This window comes from Caloenas nicobarica, chromosome 2 (assembly GCF_036013445.1).
Source record: "Caloenas nicobarica isolate bCalNic1 chromosome 2, bCalNic1.hap1, whole genome shotgun sequence".
In the NCBI taxonomy this organism is placed as follows: Eukaryota; Metazoa; Chordata; class Aves; order Columbiformes; family Columbidae; genus Caloenas; species Caloenas nicobarica.
The window spans coordinates 20,334,756-20,354,587 of NC_088246.1; the positions used below are offsets into that span (position 1 = coordinate 20,334,756).

The 19,832-nt window shown below is 41.9% G+C and overlaps 1 protein-coding gene across 3 annotated transcripts in view; it reads right to left on the minus strand.

The window, feature by feature from the left end:
- Nucleotides 1-2,893: 2,893 nt before the first annotated feature.
- Nucleotides 2,894-19,832, minus strand: part of MLLT10 (MLLT10 histone lysine methyltransferase DOT1L cofactor) — a 137,122-nt gene continuing 120,183 nt past the window's right edge. For 2 of the 3 annotated variants that reach the window (XM_065629120.1, XM_065629119.1), the window contains exons 15-21: nucleotides 17,459-17,613; nucleotides 15,498-15,686; nucleotides 15,006-15,094; nucleotides 14,519-14,880; nucleotides 7,649-7,751; nucleotides 6,664-6,876; nucleotides 2,894-4,467 (exon numbers count right to left, since the gene is read on the minus strand). In XM_065629120.1, the coding sequence (XP_065485192.1) occupies nucleotides 4,423-4,467; nucleotides 6,664-6,876; nucleotides 7,649-7,751; nucleotides 14,519-14,880; nucleotides 15,006-15,094; nucleotides 15,498-15,686; nucleotides 17,459-17,613 (1,156 nt within the window). In that variant the 3' untranslated portion in view covers nucleotides 2,894-4,422. Of the gene's footprint in view, nucleotides 4,485-6,663; nucleotides 6,877-7,648; nucleotides 7,752-14,518; nucleotides 14,881-15,005; nucleotides 15,095-15,497; nucleotides 15,687-17,458; nucleotides 17,614-19,832 lie in introns of all 3 variants that reach the window. The other variant, XM_065629121.1, reaches the window with a different exon arrangement.

The following is a 19,832-nucleotide window of genomic DNA, read 5'->3' on the forward strand; positions in this document are numbered from 1 at the left end:
CAGTGTTCCTGACAAATGCAGCTTAGCTGAAGGAAGACCAGGCTGGGCAAAGATGGTACGTGTCATTATGTCACACTGCTCAGGTTGAGTACCTGAAGCAATGGATGTCAGTGTCTAATCACAGGCATTGCTCATGCCTGGATGGAAGTGAATTGTTGGATTGTGTCCTTATTGCCTGAAGAATCAAGCTGCCTGCAAGCAGAGGCGATCTGGCAGTGTCAGAGAAACGCACTGGCCTCTTCTGCAGTGGACCTGCACTATGAGCTGGTGGCAGAACCAACTGGCTCATTGTCAGGAACTGGAAAGGCTTTGCAATGCCCTGGGGCGTGATTTGGAATGGCAGGGGTGTTTCACACCAAGTGCTCTGGCAGTGCAGGTCGTGGGGTGAGGAACGTGAGTCGGTGTCCAGCCTCGGTGGATCTGACCTGCAGAGATACCTGTGTCGGAGGGATCCTTCGCATAGTGCTGAAGTGAGAGCTTCGTCAGGCCCCATCCAATCTTATGCACACTGGATTCCTCGAGGGCCAAAGGAGTTGGCCCAGCCTAAGCTTTGGCTTTTGTGTTTGGCTGGGGGGAGGAGGGTGGTATGGGTGGAGTCCAAGATCTTCAGGGCTGCTCAGGGTGCTCTCCTGCAGGTCCAAGGTGTGCGCTGCATGGCGAGACAACCGGCCCTTCTGGCAGTGGCTCTCATCTGTGATAACAGAGGTCAGATGTGGTGCTCACTAGAGACGTGGTAAATCAGAGCCAGGCTTTGTTTTCTCATGGTTCTGGTATCCACCACCAAAGCTAGTTTTTCTAAAACTTTCTGGCCATGAAAACTGAGGTCACTTGGGTCTTGGGATTTAAGCAACTTTTTCTAACTTTGGTTCTAGCACAGCGTGCAGATTTTCTTTAAGTAATGCTAGTATTTGCCTGCTAGCAAAATATGTTTTTCTTTCCTGGGCAGTTGTGAGCTGTAGTGCCTTTTGCACAATAACTTTGTGCATGAAAAGCTTCCACTCTTAGAGGACCTGTGTTGTGGCTTCTGTACTGTGACTTGCACCTAAATGAGTCAGGTATGAGTGTATGTTGAGCATCTTTGCATGTCCCTCTTGCTGGGATGGGCAAGACACTACAGAAGGGCAGCCCATCACTGATGGCAGGTCAGGATCTGCAAAATCATGGAAACAAGGCTGGGTTTGGCTGCATCTGGCCCTCATGTGAACTTGGCTGTGATGTGGTCTCTTTCCTTAAAGGGCTGGTGAACTGGAGTTTTGTTTGGATGTCAGCACTGTCCTTTTCATGATTTCCCTGCTGTTGTTGGTCCCTCAGGACTATGCTTACCCTAAAACATCCATTGCTATTGTGGGATTCTGGCACCAATCTCTAACAAGGTGAGATTTTAAGAATGTCCTGAATTTGACCAGTTCACTAGTATTTCCAGCTTTGTCCCTTTTGTGCTTTTGTGCATCTTACCAAGAGACAGACACCAGAGTCTAGGCAGTCCCTCTCAAGTGAAAGAAACACACAAGCAAAACCCAGTTGTAGTGGTTTCTGTGGTGCTGCTCCAGCAGGAGCGTGACAGCTTACTGATACTTCTTGTCTGCCACATAAAGCTTTTCTCTTCAGCTGAGGTCCATCGATGAAGCAGCAGTAATGTATCAATAACTCCAGGCAAAGGGCCACTGAGGATTCCCTGGAGGTCTCATGCTGGTGGGCCACATTGGGCTTTTCTTCCCATTCATCTACAGGTGAAGCACTGAAGTCTTAGTGGCCCAGTGTACATGAGCTCTATGCTCTCCCTTGGCACTAACAATTAGTCAACACCCAAACAGAGGCAGAGAAAGATGGTACCAGTTCTAGGGCTGACCGGGATAGTGCACAGGTTCAAGCAGTGGAAATGCCTGGTCTGCCCAGCCTTCACCTCACTCCATAAACCAGTCAGCAGCTGCCCCTAGAAGGTGGGGAGTATCTTCTAGCCTCCATGGCTGAGGAGCCATTCAGCAGGTAGGACTCAAGAGATGCTCCTGGCTGTGCCAGATGTTTCACATTCCCCTAGTGTTGGTGCTGAGCTTGCTTATTTACCCATCTTCTTTCAGGACTCCCGATTTGAAAATACAAATACTTGGTCCTCAGGACTTGAGCAGATGGAACACTATGCAAATCGCACAGGTCTATGGCAACACCATCTTCTTGCTGCTTGTTCCAAAAGCGACACTCAGCCTCAGGCTGCACCTGACAAGCAGGGGGCTAAAAATCATAGTGCGTCATCCCTTGTCTGCCAAACCTGCACTACCACCAGCCTCACGTTTTATCTTCAAGGCATGGAACAGGAAGGGTCAAGTTCCACCTTGCTGCCTGGGAAATAAAAGACCAGGAGTTCAGCTGTGTGTTTACCAGCCCCCTCCATGGCCAATAAGCAGAATTCCTGGAAAAAATGCTGAGCTGGTTTTAGAGAAAATACAATAAAAATGCCAGCAATGACCAAAGGCCTCGATCACCTCAGCACAGGCACTGTGCAGATGAAGAACCCGTCCCAGCCTGCAGAGCCCTCACACGGTTTTGCAGCAGCTCACTGCTCCTGCACCCTCACAGGAATTTCTCTTTGAAGGATGAAGGGAAAAAGCCCTGATGTCAGACCGTGGCACAGGGCTGCAGTGGGACATGTACACGCAGTACGCAAAAACGTCCTGAACAGTACTGCAGCTGCATCAGTGTCACTCGAAAGCAAAAAATCTACATGAGAAACATTTTAAAAAATTTGTTGTAATAAATTTCAGTGGCCACATGCAATTGAAATCCTGCCTGTCATGCAATGTTAGTAAAAATATTCAATTTTTCTACAAGACTCACGTTCACACAAGCAGTATACAACCATAAACATTATTAAAGTTTATTAACAAAAGCTTTGTACATATCTTTTCATACACTTGGAATTTTACATCTAGTGAAAATAACAGCACATTTCCATCTTACCTTTTGTACAAATTGTTACAGAATATCCACCAGTGGGTTGAGTAAGTAAAATAAACCACTGGTTTACTTTTGTAAAGTATCTACAAAAGTGATTTGTGACATTTTAAAAAAATTCCCCAGGACATATAAAAATAAATTATTTTTACTTTTTCAATTAAATCTACTAATTAGAAATATTACAAATCAAAATATCAACGTTTTCTTGTGAATTCTTCACAATACAAAACAGATTCACAAAACTTTATTTACAGAAATGAGGTAAGAACTGTGCAATGTTTAACTAAGAAACATATTGCAGAATTAACATGTTCTTCCAAATAAGTACACAGTGGAGGTCTAATTACAGCTGGGTCTTTTCCTCTAATAATTCCCACCTTAATATTGATTAGTGGTCATTGCCCCCATTGAAACTGTCCTTCACCGCACTGCATAGACTCACGCCATGAAATCAGCTGCTGTTGGAAGTGGTGTAACACAAGTTCACCCGTTTCAACCACTGGTAAATTTTAGTGGGAAATACTAACTCACCTTTTTGGTAATTTATTAGTGAAAAGCGACCCAGGTAACAATCTGCCTGAGCTATCTACAGTGGTATAAACACCTCTAGTAAAGGCAGAACAAGGCTGCTGGTGCAGCACAGAATATTCCCTCTGCTAACAAGGACAGTCTAGTGCATCATCCGCTGTTTGCAGCCGTTTCAACAAAGTGGAGGTAGCAACAGGCACTTGGTTTCGGCCAAACACTACACGTACTTCTTCCAGTGTGGCCTCATCTGGTAAGAAAACTTCGTCATGGAACCAAACCGGTTCCTTTAAAAACCTCAGAACTCTAAAACCTACACCAAAATTAATAAACTTTGGATTCCATACTGTAAATCTCACTCAAGAAAAGCTCCCACTATATAACAACAGGAATTTAAAGGAATAAAAAGTCCAGAAGTGGATTCCCTTATGAGTCAGGTTTCAAAAGAGGTGTGTAAAAAAGAAACGACAAGAAGCAAGTCCAGGCTGCCATGACAAGCTGAGTCTAAACAGATACATTGCAACTGCAGCAGCAGATCAGACTGGCTTGGGTTGGGCTGTGAAACTACTGCTCTGAAACCAGAGTGCTGCAGGACTGCAGACACTTTTCTAGCCTTTAAATTTATAAGATTAGGACTGAAGAGTCAATTGTGTGTTTTTCTATGGTTCAATTTGTACTTAGTACCATCATATTGACATAATTATGGTTTGCAGAGTTTTATCTACTTCACAGTCTGAAACATTAAAAAGTACATCCATTTTAGTGCAACAAGAAAGCAAAGGAAAGCCTACCAAAAAAATATCCTTATTAAAATCATCACCCTTTTGCTGTGCAGTAAGAGTTCCTTGTTGCATTTCTTCAATCTGCAGAAAGGCAAACTGCAGTTTGCAGCCAGAGGAAGTGCTATAACAGCAGGACATGCAGTTCTCAAGTATCATTCAAACGTCAACTCTTCTCTGATGCAACTGGTCCAGTTTTATCACTGAGCCTCTGTGTAAGAGAAAATACTTCTAAAAATCAGATTATAAAATACAGAGTTAAGTAAAATTAAATTCATACAAATGCAAAGCAAATGAGGTACATTTACTAGAGCTATCTAAATAGTAACTTTTGCCTTGTAAAGAATAATCATGTATTATAGAATAAGAAGTGAGAAAGGAAGGAAGAATCACAGGAGTAGTCCCACGTGGAAGCAACTCCTACTACGGGCAGCACGGCTCCCGTAACGGAACAGCTTTGCTTCTACTCCTGTTCAAACCCAACTCGCTGTTCCTGCTGTCGGTCTCTCGTTAGAACTGCACAATGGTCAAGACAAATCCCAGGTGACTCTGCCACGTTTGACTCGCTGGAGAGAGGCAAAATCTGCCCTTCTCCACCAGGACAGAAATACCGTTTCCATTCTGCCCCCATCACAGTTACCTTTCTTTCATCAATTGCTACAAAGTCATTTCCTGCAAATGTTGAACAAGACTGAGCAAAAACCACACTTGATTCACTTCATTCAGCAATGCTTGAAAACATGTTCCAACTGGAAATGAGATTAAAACATTCAAACTTTTGGCTAATAGAGAATTTGTTGAAAATTCTTTTTTGGATTAAAATAGTTCAACAATCCAGTGCAATCTGTCTAACTGTAAGCTTTTTTAGAAAAAATAAAAACAATTTCAAAAGAAATTTATTTCTAAGGGGGTTGTTCAGAAGATGTTCTGAGGTTTCCTGGAATGGTTTCCAGCTAACTGTTAAAGAACAAAGACAAAAATTGTAACAACATATTTGTAAATTACACTAGTTCTGCCCGGTCATGCTGTCCAAACCTAGTAATAGCCATTTCAAAAAATTCAAAATAAGGTCACGTATATAATAGTTTGTTCTGATGCAAACTAAATAAAGGGTCTCAATTCCATTCACTACTAATTTTTAGAAAATGAGGCACAATAGATTTTAAACATACTAGAACAAATTGTGAACATTTCTGAATGCAGGGGAGGCACTGAGCAAACCCCTGTGCCCGAGTGCCTCTGCTCTGAGCGGTGACTGGGAAGGACCGCGACCGCACCAGAGTCCTGCTGTTTGCAGCCCGGTCACATCACAGCAACAGACTGAACTGGAAAGTGGCAACAAGCATGTGCAAAGCTCAATAAAGTAAATGCTCGTATTTTTGAATGGAAGGGAACTGTTTCCAGGAAAACTGTCTTGAAAATTCCTCATTTATGTTTTGTGTCTCACTTGATGTTTGAGAAGTACCACAAAAGCCCAGCTGCCAGAGTCCTCCCTCCACCACTGTGCCTCTAAAGCAGCTGGAGGCTTTGGACGTGTGGAACTGAGGGAACCAATATCCAGCCCCAAACTCTTCCCACCTGCTGTTGCAGACAAGCTTCTCTTTTTTCACTACCACTGCCACTCTGTCTTCTCTGAACTTCATCTTCCTGCTCTACTCACCCTCTGTTTTTACAAGTTCCACATGCTCCTTCCCTTCATCCTCTCTTCTCTTACGGGTATGACCCTTAGAGAGTGAAGTCTGTTCTCTGACTCCTTGAAGAAAGAATTCCTGTCTTGGAGGTGGCACTTACGGGCAAACACCGAAGACAATGGAACATCTTTGCCAGAAAAACGTGTCTTGTTCCCTTATGTCTCTAGGCAAGGTTTTATTACACTATCGAGCAAGGGAGTCGCTCAGCCTCCCCCTGTACAGCCTCATCTTCCCACGCCAGAACCAAGACACACGCGGCCCATTCCCCTGATCCTGTTTCACCTTCCCAGCAATGGGCTCCTCAGCTCTCAAGTCACCAACTAATCTCTGCAGCTCCACAGCACCTGAGGCCTGGCCAGGACAAACTCTTCAAGTAAGGTGACAAAAGGAATGATCTACAAAATAGTGGACAGAAAGCTGGGGAAGAAGGTGAGGTGAGGAGGACCAGGGCTGCAGTTTTAAGTACAAGAAGGCAACAAGGGCCCCTGATCCAGGAAAGCAGAACTGTGCAGCTGACAGGTGAGGTGTGAGTGACAACAACTTCAGAGTTCCAAACCTCATTAAGTACAGCCCAAGGCTGAAGAAAAATTAAAGAAAGAAAACAAAGCAAAAATCTGCCATCCTTAAGTTGTGAATAGAGCCACATAACTTGCTTCTTGTATTTTAGTTACCTCATGGAGGTACTACATTGAAAACGAGGTGAGAAATATACTTACTGTCACCTTCTGAGCTGCGTTATCTCCATGAATTGTAAGGAATGGGTTGGTAGCAGCTGGATTAAGTGGTGAGGCCTGCGTGCCTGAAAGTAAGTTGTTTATGGGTATCTGTGCTCCTCCAGTGATCTGCAGCTGCTGTACTTCAGACTGATGGTGTTGGTGGTGGTGATGCTGTTGCTGTACTAATTGATACAAAAGGGCCTGATGTTGTTCCTTGAGTAATATGAGAGCAAGGAGAAGAAAAAAAAAAAAAAATCAAGAATTAGTTACTGAAAAATAGTTCCTCCCTGGGTTCTTGCTTTTCCAAAGGTTCAGGCAGTGCAACCCTTCACCCCATCCCAGTTGATTTAGGTCACACTAATGACATTCCACAAGGCTGTGGGAAAGGGAAGAAAGTGCTTAAAATATTTCCTGCAATCAGTAGCTCAGCAGAAGTTCAGCTAAGCCTGCTGGCTTCATCAGGCTTCTATCAGAAGAAACATACCTGAGAAGAATATCAAATCATGTTTGTTGAAGTACCAAAACTACAGAACTAGCAATACAAATAGTTAAAGCAGTTACCTAATGGCCTATAGGAATAGTGCAAGGCAGAGCAAAGACAGCTCATAAGATGATACCCAAAAATCTTTTGCTAGGGTCCTAGTGGAATCTGGGAATCGCTTTGGATATTGTTAAGATTCCATATGTGGTCCCAAACTCTGCTGCCCACGGCTGATGCTGAGACAAGCCACCACGTCCACATGGGACGAAAAGGGATGGAAGACACTAGGGAATAATTTTTTCCAGCAATATATGCAGCCCAATAATATCCTGTAACGTAGCACGACTATTGTCCAAAAAGGGTGAAGAAACTGAAAAACTCCAAGATTATCAAAACCTGTAATATCAAGTTAAACACAGTTCTAATATTTATATTAGGCTGACAGATTTATCCCTGCCTTAAAATACAATTGAGGAATAAATCATAATTAACTGGAAAACTTACTGATGTGAGTTGCTGGGTACTTAGTAATTGCTGAAATTGCTGGTGCTGTTGATGGAGCAGAAGTTGTCTCTGTTGGTCAGGAAGTAATCCTAGTCCCGAGGCACTGTAGGGTTTGACAGGGTAATACTGTAGTTTATATGAAAGTATGGAAACTTTTTACTTCAGCTTTCCATTGAAACAAAGAAAAGATGTATAGAAACAGGCAATTCCTATTTAGCATTTAATCACAGAATCATAGAAGCATTTAGGTTGGAAAAGACTTTTAAGATTGAGTCCAACCATTAACCTAACACTGCCAAGTCCGCCATTAAACCATGATTACATATTGTCAAATATTAAAGTCTGTCTGTCCAGTTGCACTGTTTGATACATATCTGGATGTTACCACCACCACCCCCAGTCTCATTTATGCTGAGCAACAGCAACATCTTGCCTGTAACATAAGTCTACTATGTGCATATTATTTTAAACTCAGACAATAATTACCATTTCTACATTTTTTCAAATACTTTATACAGAAAGGCCAGATTTTATAAGACAGCTCTTGCCAACCTTTAACACTTAGTTAACTAGCATTTACTTTGCCTTGGTTTCCTTCTAATTCTCATCTTTTGCTACATCCAGATCCCACTGTTGCCTGTGCCTTGTCTGTCCCTCCGCACACCCTTGCAGCCGTGCAGCGGGCCGGCTGACGCTGCCAGGGAATGAGCCCACCCGCCGCTGCACTTGCCCACTGCTGAGCTCCCAGTCCCTCTTTCCATCCCTACATAAAATTTTCTGCAGCTATTTAGGAAATGGGTCAGGGAACTGATCCAGCTGACAACTGGTCTGGAAATAAAGGGTTTCTTCAGCTACGCCAGTTCACTGCAAGACCAACAGCATGAGCAAGTGTGGGTTTGGAACAGGAGACCAGGAAGACAGCTGGATTTACTCTTTCGGTACCAATGTTAGCTTTTACTAGTTTAAAACACCCACTGAACTATTGAGGTGTAGTTACACGATAGGTTTATCCTGCTATTGAAAGGTTAAGTATTCCCCTTTCAGTGGTACATTCCCGTCCCCTCCCCTCGCACTAGCTCTTGCACAATGAGCTGCATCTTGTGGGAACTGAGCTGAAACCTAAGCCAACAAAAAACACACTGAAAGATTATCTATGAATGTAGATGAGGTTATTGTGTGAACGCACAACCGCTAGTACCAGCACGAAGGTGTGCAGAGGATGACCAACAGGATGACCAGATTGCTAGTTGCGACTGGTAGTAAGGAATTAAACTATTTTAAATCAGCCACCAATCCACAGGCTACAATCACTGTAGCTCTTCAGGACATAATATTTATCTCGCCTCCCTACGGCAGCTGGCATACTGTAACCCAGCCCTGCGATCACTTTGACATTTACTTGGTATTAACCAGGAAGTATGAAAATACCCACAGCATCACCATTCTCTGCTGCTGGGACAGAACAAGCAACACATACACTTTGTTTCATATTTCACTGGATGGCCTCCATGCTATAGGAAACACATGCTGGGCTGTACTTATTACTTCCTATGGGGAAATTGGAAATTTATGTCTCTGGGAAGTCTATGGGGACAGACAGGATCCACCCAAGGGTTCTGAGGGAGCTGGTAGAGGCGCTCGCCAAGGCACGTTCCATCGTCTACAAGTAGTCCTGGCTAACCACGGAGGACCCAGGTGACTGGAGGTTAGCAAATGTGACACCTATCTGCAAGAAGGGCTGCAAGGAGGACCTGGGGAACTACAGGCCTGTCAGTCTGACCTTGGTGCCAGGAAAGATCATGGGGCAGAATATCTTGAGTGTCGTCATGCAGCACATACAGGACAACCAAGTGATCAGGCCCAGTCAGCATGGGCTTATGAAAGGCAGGTCCTGCTTGACTAACCTGATCCTTCTACGACAAGGTGACCTGCTTAGTGGATGAGGGGAAGGCTGTGGATGTTGTGTACCTGGACTTCAGTAAAGCCTTTGACAGGGTATCCCACAGCATTCTCCTGGAGAAGCCGGCAGCTCATGGCCGGGATGGGTGTACTCTGCCATGGATAAAGAACTGGCTGGAGGGCTGGGCCCAAAGAGTTGTGAACGGAGCCAAATCCAGCTGGCGGCCGGTCACGAGTGGTGTTCCCCAGGGCTCAGTACTGGGCCCAGTTCTGTTTAATCTTTTTATCGATCATCTGGATGAGGGGATCGAGTGCACCTTCAGTAAGTTTGCAGATGACACCAAGATGGGTGGGAGTGCTGATCTGCTGGAGGGTAGGAAGGCCATACAGAGGGATCTGGACTGGCTGGATCATTGGACTGAGGCCAGATGTCTGAGGTTTAACAAGGCCAAGTGCCGGGTCCTGCAGTTGGGTCACAATAAACCCAGGCAGCGCTACAGGCCCGGGGAAGAGTGGCTGGAAAGCTGCCCAGAGGAAAAGGACCTGGAGGTGTTGGTCAACAGTCAGCTAAACATGAGCCAGCAGTGTGCCCGGGCAGCCAAGAAGGCCAACAGCATCCTGGTTTGTATCAGAGACAGTGTGGCCAGCAGGACTAGGGAAGCAATTGTCCCCCTGTATTCAGCGCTGGTGAGGCCCCACCTTGAAACCTGCGTTCAGTTTTGGGCCTCTCACTACAAGAACAACATTGAGGTGCTGGAGGGAGTGCAGAGAAGGGCGATGAAGCTGATGAGTGGCCTGGAGCACAAGTCTGATGAGGAGCGGTTGAGGGAACTGGGGCTGTTCAGCCTGGAGAAAAGGAGGCTGAGGGGAGACCTTATCACTCTCTTATCACTACCTGAAAGGAGGTTGTAGCATGGAGGGTGTTGGTCTCTTCTCCCAAGTAGCAAGTGATAGGATGAGAGGAAATGGCCTCAAGTTGTGCCAGGGGAGGTTTAGATTGGACATGAGGAAAAACATCTTGACTGAAAGCCTTGTCAGGCATTGGAACAGGCTGCCCAGGGAAGTGGTTGATTCACCATCCCTGGAGATGTTTAAAAGACATGTAGATGTGGCACTTAAGGACATGGTTTAGTGGGACTTAGCAGTGTTAGGTTTAAGGTTGAACTTGATGACCTTAAAGGTCTTTTCCAACCTAAATGATTCTATGATTTCCCATCACCTACTTCACAGCATTCATTACTATCACTTCCACCACTCTCCTGGTTGTCAAACCTTTTTGCCAATGGTCTTTTTCACTAGCCTAGGAGTCAAATCTACTGACCTTGTCCTTTGCAAGCCATTTTGCCTCTAATTATTCTTGCTGTACTGCCTTTTCCCTTGTATTATATCCTTTTCTGAAACTACATAATCAGAACTGCACCTAATATTACAGGTGCACACATGCCAGGGATTTAATGTGACAGAACACAAAATAGGTAACACCATTCTATTTGTTCCCCAAGAACTGCTAGCAATGTTCATTTGATTGTTGATGAAAGCAGAGATGACACTTCACCATCCAAGGAAACTCCTATATTTTCCTCCTGAGCTACAAGACCAAAACTGAGGCCTAACAGAAGCTAGAACTATTCATGTATTAGACTTTCAAACTATGACACTCATCAATTAATTGTAATTCCTTCAAACATCTTTAAATTCAATTGTATCAAAAGTACTTGTAACAACTGTAGAAAATAAGTACCTTCAGTTTGAATAATATTACCATTATTTCCTTCTTCTCTTTTTACCTCACTTTTTCTGTATTCTTCTACACTGGAATGAATCTTTTCCACTGTTTGCCTTTTTTTTTCCTTTTTCATTCTTTTATGCCATTCTTTCTTTTTTTCCTATATCATGTTTTACCTTTGCATTTCTTTTTTCTGCTCTTGTTCTCCCTTTATCTGCTCTGCCTTCCTCTGTTGCTCTGCATTGGCCCTTGAAAGAAAATACCCTCAGCCCGCAGCTGAGATCTAAGTGTCTAGAAACAAAACCCAACTGCAGAAGACAAAACGCCGCAGCTCCCAAGCTTCCCAGAAGAGGCAGTTCACTGGATTTCACCACAGAACTTTCTCTAAACCAGATCAGCTTGGAATGTGAATTTAATCCTTTTTAGCTTCTCATTAAAAGGTATATGATCAGCCTGAAACTCTCCATCCCACAGTCTTCTCTGTTTGCGAGAATGTAAAGAAACAATCCTATCTTTTTCCTCAAATCACTTCATCTCCTAGTTGCTAGCCATCTGTATTAAGCCATCTTTTTCCCAGAAAAGGATTGAGTATTTTTCTCTGCCGAATGAATGTAGCCTCTTTTACCTACCATTTGAAACTCTCAAACAGCGGTGTGCAAATCAGTGTTTTCTCACCTCTCTATGCTCCACAGTTAAAGAGTTCAGGTGAATAAGGACAATATGCATTAAGAAGTCTTCATGTGTTGGTGAATAATCTCACTATTTTTCACATGAAACTCTCTAAACAGATTCTAAAGCTTGGGAAGTTACTGTAAGCAGCAACTTACAGGGACATCTGAGAAGTCTTTCAATTACAGAACAATACACCGAAGTTAGAAAGCCGGGCTGAGTTCTCATGTGGCTTTCCATCATCCCGCGAATACTGATTTAAACCACCTCCCAGCTCGATCACCGCTGTGCAATCCAGCCAGGCCCGCAGCACTCGCAGCAGCACAGTGACAAACCCGCACGCCTGCCCGTGCTTGTTACCGCTTAACCCTCCCCTGACGCAGTTCAAAGAGCAGTGATACCAAGAGGAATTTAACATTAAAGACATAGTCAACTAGTTGCCACCGAAACAGCGCTGAATTCAAGAGCGGCAGGAACAAACGGTGTCTCAGTTTCAGAACCAAAAAGCTCAACCAGTGGAAAATACTTTTATGGTTTTGCTTTTTCTTTTTTTCCTTTTTCTTCAAAGTCATTCCAGAGCCTCTTCACAACTTACTTCCAGTAACAGAAAAATATTTTCATATTTTTCAGAGCGGCGTTTGTAATGGAAGAAACAGGAATGAGGAATGTACACGTCATTACCAAAATCATGTTAGCGCTAATTAGCATTAGTGCTTGCTCAGCCTGAATTCTTTTTCCTCTAAATATGCAACCATAAGAACTGAAAACTCAGAGAAAATGGGGGCAATTTTGAAATACCTCAAATGGAAGGGGACCCACCGAATCATCTGGATGAGCTCAATAAAGCAGAGAATTGTGTGAAAAGTGCACTTTTAAATTTAATATAAACATTAATTTTAAATTAGTATTATTGAGGGAGCAGTGCAGAAAGAGATCATGCAGGAATAGAAATAGAGAAATGGAAATGCTGGCAGAGTTGCACATCATAAGAGTGTTGTAGCAGAAAATAGGGAATCACTGGAGTATTCCAGACTATGCTAGAAGTTAGAATGAGAGCTAATGAACAGGATACTAATTGCAATATTCTACACTAACTGGAGTTGTCTACTACTAGGCTACGCAGTTACAGTAGTTAAGATGGATATTGAAAAAGAGACAAAAGAACTTCTGCAATATAAAGAGTCAGAAAGAAATAATCTGTGTATTAACAAAAACATGAGAAAACAGCAACATGACCAGTATATTTTGGCATTATGTGGAAGTGGAAAGCATTATACAACTGGTTAATATTATTGATTTTGTCCAGTATTTCTCACTCCTCCTCACACTTTTGGGGAGAGTGTTTTCTGCACACCTCTGACACTCAGGAAAGAAGATAACTTTTCATTAACAAAATGTCTTTTGTTTAAACGCTTAAATGTTATGTTCAGATATTATATAAACTATGAAAAATATAACCTCCTCAGTAAAAATATAATAGTACATCAAAACAAGAGGATAAACTTGCAAGTTATCAGGTTTCATGAGCCTATTGAAGCAATACCACACAATAATACAGTACATGAATATTCAGGAGCTGCCAAACCAACAGTGAGGAAAAAAAACATGGAAAAAGAAGCTACAAAACTAGGGATCCCTTGCACCATTCCAATCACATACGCCTTTTTTGGTGGGTAATCCACCATAATCTCCAAAAATAAACTCCACTTAAAGACAAGTAATGAACTCCCTATTTGCAGGCATTTCTTTCCACACAGAACCGTAGTTCTCCTTCCTAAGAGAAGGACACTACAAGGGGTGGGGGGAAGGGGAGGGGGCAGGAGTGAGCCCAGGCTCTGCTCTATCCCAAAACCCTTCCACACCGAGCAGTCCATTCCCCTTCCCGGAAAGCCACCGTCTCCCGTCGTTACCCATTTGCCTGGCAGCTCAAGCAGCAGCAGTTTACACTGCTGAGGATACCAGGTTTTGGGGAAGGGCTGTTATGAATGCTCAAGCATGGATCTTTTTAGGCATTCAAAAATCCACAGGCACACCACTTGAAAAACTAATGTTGTCATCTTTGGAGTCAGACGCAGAGAACTGAAAATACTACACAACTGTATTACTACTCTGGTTAGTTATGCCTATTACATCTTTAATTACATGGCCGTATACTGTTCTCCTTCTCCCCCTCCCTCCCCCTTCTTACTGCAACAAATGGTAGCTTTTCCAGTGCTACTTTAATCCTGGAAGAACTATTGGCAGGACAAAGAATATTGTTTTCTGAACTTAAAAAAAGAGCTGAAGCACATTTACATAATTACATTCATTTGGAAATGTGACTTGATTAAAAACCAGGAAAAAATGGACACTAGGATTCCCAAAAGCTAAACAGAAAACATATTTTCTTTAACTTGACTATTCATGCTTCCATTAAATGCCTTCTTACTTTCATTCTCAGATCGGAAGCAGAACCGAGTTTGACAATTACAGGCCATGGAAGAAACAGTACCTTTTGAAGACAACCGTTAAAAATACAGCTAAACTGAAGAACAGCAGGCACTACCAAGGAAAACATAAAACCAGCAAATTCTTACCTGTTATTTAAGGTGGTTGGCAGCGGATGCGTTGCATTGGGTGGCACGGTTGCATGAGCGAGAGGAGAAGGGTTCTGTGATATTGTTGCTGGGGTCTGAATTACCCCATTTAAAGCCCCTACAATCCCATTGATTGCCAGCTGGCTGGCTGGCAGCGCTCCAATTATTCCACCCACACCAGGCACTGCAGGAATGGTGGAGGTTACAGTCTGCATACCACTAGCGAGTGCCCCCACTGTCACACCATTGACCTGTTGAACTCCCGTGACTCCCGAGCCTTGCTGAGCTGGACTCTGCCCAGCAGGTGGTGGAGTGGAAAGAGCTGATGAACTGCTGGTGCTTTGTCCGCTGGAGGTTATCTCCTGGTGTAAAAACAAACAACAAAACTCCCTCAGCTGCATAAAGTTTCACGTAACAGCACAATGCAAGGACTATGACGAGTTAACTTGTAACAAGTTTAAGTTTAGAAGAAACAAATTAAAATTACCTGATTTAATACAGGAAGAGAATTGTCCGGTAAAAAACTGTTTCCCAGATGAGGGCTTTTACTGCTGTTCAAGGAATCAGTGCTAGGTGCTAAAGTAATCATTTCAAAAAACACACAGTGGTTACATTTCTGTAACAAGACTCGGAATAATTATTTCAAAATAATGTCAAAGGAAAACACCGAAAATGTAAAGTCAACCTTAAAATCATTGCTGAATAGTAAAATACCAACTAAATAATTGGTGAGTCAATAGATTCAAACAGATGTGCTCCAGACTGAAGTAAAAAAGGAACTACACTGAAACAAGTAGTAACAGTTCATATAAATCTTCCAATTAACTTTTAAACATTTAAACACACCAACAAATACTTAGTCTACATTCATCCTGCAGGTATATGCATCTCCCACCAACGGCACACATGGACGAAACCGACATTTCATACAAACACATGTTCTAATTACTTTGACACTTTAAAACTCTCCTCTGCTTACCTGCTTGTACAGGAAAGGTGTGCACTTGATGAGAAGGGCTGGGATTTGAAGTTATCGTTGGAAAGGGCACCGAAAGCTGTGCATTGAGTAGCTGAAGACGCTCCTTTTTGGCAGTCAGATTCTTTATCTGTTCTTCTAACCGCCTATTTTCAACCTGAAGTTGGTGTAATGATTTAAGCATTCCTAAAACTAAGGTAAAAAGGCATATGTTATCTTCCATGGCTATATTCAAAGAAAAAATAACATCATTTTTAAAAAAATTCTGTATTACAATTTAAGACTAGCATTAAGTCACATGTGAAAATATAAATAAAATTATTACTTAAAGATACATTACAGAAATTTGACTTTAAGTGGAAAGATTTAGGACTAATTTTGTGGAATTTGATGTGCAGAAAAAAGTATGTAGCATGTGATAGTAATTTTGCAATATATCTACCCCGGCTTAAATACAGATAAAGTCGCATCATGAGGGCTGACATTCATTTTAAGCAAAGAGCAGTATGTGATAATTTATCCCCAAACCAGAATATAAAAATAGTATTATTTTAGTAGCATGGGTTAATTGCATAGTTGGGAAAAATCTATTTCAGCTGCAGTACTAGAAATGTTAAGCGTTATCAAAATAGAAAAAGTTTGGCAAATATGCATTCAACTAACAATACAGCCAACCAAAGGCATTTGTGAAAAAACGAGCAAGTTTGCAAAAAGGGAGGTTTTCTGCTCTAACGCCCCGTGCAGCGACTCACGCCGACAAACGCAGCCAGGCGATGTGCGGGTCCCCCAGCAGGGCGCACTGTGCGAGCGCCGCTCCCGCCGCACGGCGCGGCCACCAGCTCCTGTGCTGGCCTCATCTCTACCGAGCAGTTTTCTCCAACTCCGATTTGGTTTCAGAACTTGGATTTCCCAACTAGTACCAGAGTGTGACTGTAAAGCCACAGGGATAGCCATTTTTTTAAATTCTAAATTGTATTTGTTTAACATGACCTCTGGGCCTACTACAGACGTAAGTCTGCTGGTGCAGGCACATCTGGTCATTTCCCAAGGATTTAGCTTTTATCCCTCCTCTTCAAGAACATACAAAGGAACCCTCAGTGAGCCCAAATGAGATGCAATAAGACTTAGCTAAACCTGTCCTCCAGCTATCATGTTTAAAGGATTATCCCTGCATGAATTTCCTCACAATTAGCATTTTTGTCAGGATACCATTCATAAAAATACCAACTAGGTACCATTTTGCACTACCAATGAGAAGAATAATATGTTCAATAAAATATAACACAAACCCCAACCTGGTTTAAACAAAAAATCATAATAATGTATTCAATCATTGTCTTTGATACTGATAAATTGTTGAATATGGAGATCCAAGTGATCTACTCATCATTCTTGTATTATTCCACTCTCTTGAACATAACTTGAGAAAATAATTATTTGCTTGCTTAGAGAATTTAATGAGAAATGCACAACATCATAAAGATATGAAAGCCCAGCAGGACACCTGCCTAACATTTCTAAATATTTTTTTTAAAACCAGCAAAAGAAGTAGACAGTTTAGAATTTAAAAAATGACAAATGTAACAATAAAAAATGATTATGCCAATTTATGTCACACAATATAAAGCAAACTGGGGAACTGTGCTATACTATTTACAGTAGTGGATCTAAGAGTCTAAAATTCATTTCCAAACTCTGCAACCGAGCAGCTGGATCTGCAAGTCACTTCCTCTTGCATGACACAATTTCCCCATCCATAAAAATGTAGATAATTATAGAGAATTCTTTTGTAATCTGGTGAAGCCATGTACTGCATTAAGAATTATGTTACAATTATGCACTACAGTAGTATTTCTATTCACAGTAGAAAATAAGTTTTCAACAAATTCTTGGAGAAGCACTGAATAGCAGTTCTGAACGACACCGTCAACAAACGCAGTAATAAACAGAACGTGAGTACTTACTGTCACTAGGGGTGCCTTGCTCTAACAAAAACTGCTGTCCTTCACTCCATTGCCTCTCCAGAAGCTGTTCGATGCTGGCTGCTACTGGCGGCAAATTTTCCCCACAACTGTTCCCTGACTGATCATAGCGAATCTGCAAGCTGCTTACAGGGGATCTGTTAAAAATATTGCAATTTGTTGTTCAAAGAAAAGGATGGAAGGAAATGCGTTAGTAAAAGGCTGTCAAAGTTTCTTACTTCATATCAGCCCTTAGAACCTACATATCTTACACTTCCAGGACTAAGTTAATTCATTAAAATCATTAAGAACTCCTGATGACCACTGCCAACACTTGAATAAAAGAAAGACGTACTATTTCACAGCATGAGAATTTATACTGAGAAAACATATAACCTCTTCTTGCATACAGGCTAACATAATAGCCAACTGACAAACAGCACTGTATTAAATGATATAACGCATACTTCTACAGTAGGAAACTATTGTATATGGATACATAGAGCACCTGTCTTAAAAAAAAAAAAATCTTCAAACCTTTCCCAAAGAAAACTGGGAAAACAAAAACAATGTAATAAAGTCAGCACAGTAATAGTACTTCCACATAGAAAGGCCATACATATATAATTCCGCTGCCTAACCTGTTCTAAAAAGAATCATGTAAAACCAGATTTTTGAGGGACTACGTGAAAATATTATTTCATGAGGGACACAATTAAAGTTAAAATTATCCTCTGCTTGTCCTGTGCACACTTCCTTTTTCACTCATGAGCACACATAGTTCACAAAATAATGCCTTTGCCACATGCCTTTTATCATTCAGGAGAAAATTAAATATTCAATGCAGAGCCACTAAGAAAGCTGGGTAACCCTCAGGTCCTGTGAGTACGCTTATTTTGCACTGGATGGGTAAAATGTAACCTGCAAGCAAAACCAGATGCTCAGTGTATTTCTGACTCTGGCCTCATGGATGTATGGTCCCATTCCTCATTTAGGACCAACACCAAATCTCACTACAAGCTGGTTGGTGGGTGGTTTTTTGTTTGTGGTTTGGGGGATTTTTGTGGGGAGTTTGTTTTGGTTTGTTTGGTTTTGAATGATTAAGTTTTTGGGGTTTGTTTGGTTTTTAATCAACTCCAGATTCAGATTCTTATAGGTTAGCTATTACTGGAAGTAATAACTATTGGTGCCATCACAGGATCACAGCTGTACTGTTCTACAGGTAGTGCAAACTTACTAACAAGAGCACCATAGTCCCAGTACAGGACAACATGTAGGGCTCAGGAAATCAGTGTGTTAATTATGATCAGCATAAAAAGCAGTGGTCACAGCACATGAGCTACCTAATGACTGTCAAGCATTTTGTAGGCACCCAAGCAAAGCGATTTTTATGAGAAAAGGTTTTAAATAGGTGACTTAAGTGCTCTGTAAGTATTTATAAATAATTTGTCTTTTGCATACAGGATGAAAGAAGAAAAACACTTGTTAAAACAAAAATCACTGATGAATGGGTAACCAAGGTAGTGTTTTTTGACGAGAGATGACAACTCAACAGCATTTAACAGTTCAGCACAGACATTGCAAAAACAGCCTTAAAACTAGCTGTTTACACGATGTGCTGAAGTGATAAGAAGGTTTATGCAGAAGCATTCTGAACAGATGTACCACAATCCACACAAACAATTTACTAAATGAAAAAAAAAAAAAAGGGGGGGGGGGGGGCAGGAAGGAAACAAATACATAAAACCACCACACAACACCCCCCAGCAAGTTCTTTCTCTGCATTCATGCTTTTGAAGGGCACATAACTCTACTCTAACAGACTGCACCATTTGAATTATAAATCACCAACAAAATTCTTGTTGGGCTTAGGATTGTTTCCTATCAATTTCACAAAGGTAGAGTCAAAGCAATACATGACTGTATAACCTCAGCAATTCTTCTCTGGAAGCCTGTACAGAAAGGGAAAAAAAAAAAAATCTAGATTTTCCCTGTATTGTGACATTAGTCAATCCATCCTCATTCCAGCTGAACCCCTGCCTCATCCATTAGACACGATACAGTTCCTGCCTACCAGGGTTGAATCTTTATTCCAAACAGTATTTGATCAGAGTTTCCAACAGGATTATAAATGTGCTGTGTGCACAGGCCCGATGCTGTCACTGAGGTGGGAATCCCTCGTTTCACACATTGTTTACTTTCACAACTGTTTTTTGTTTAAGTTTGGGATAGAGTTACTCATACTCTTACAGTATTAATTGTAAGAAATACTGAATTTAGATACAGGAATACATGTGTATTTCAATGCAGGTGCTACATAACACATTTTTAAATCTAACATTAAATATGGGGTAAAAAAAGTTTAAGTGCTACCTCA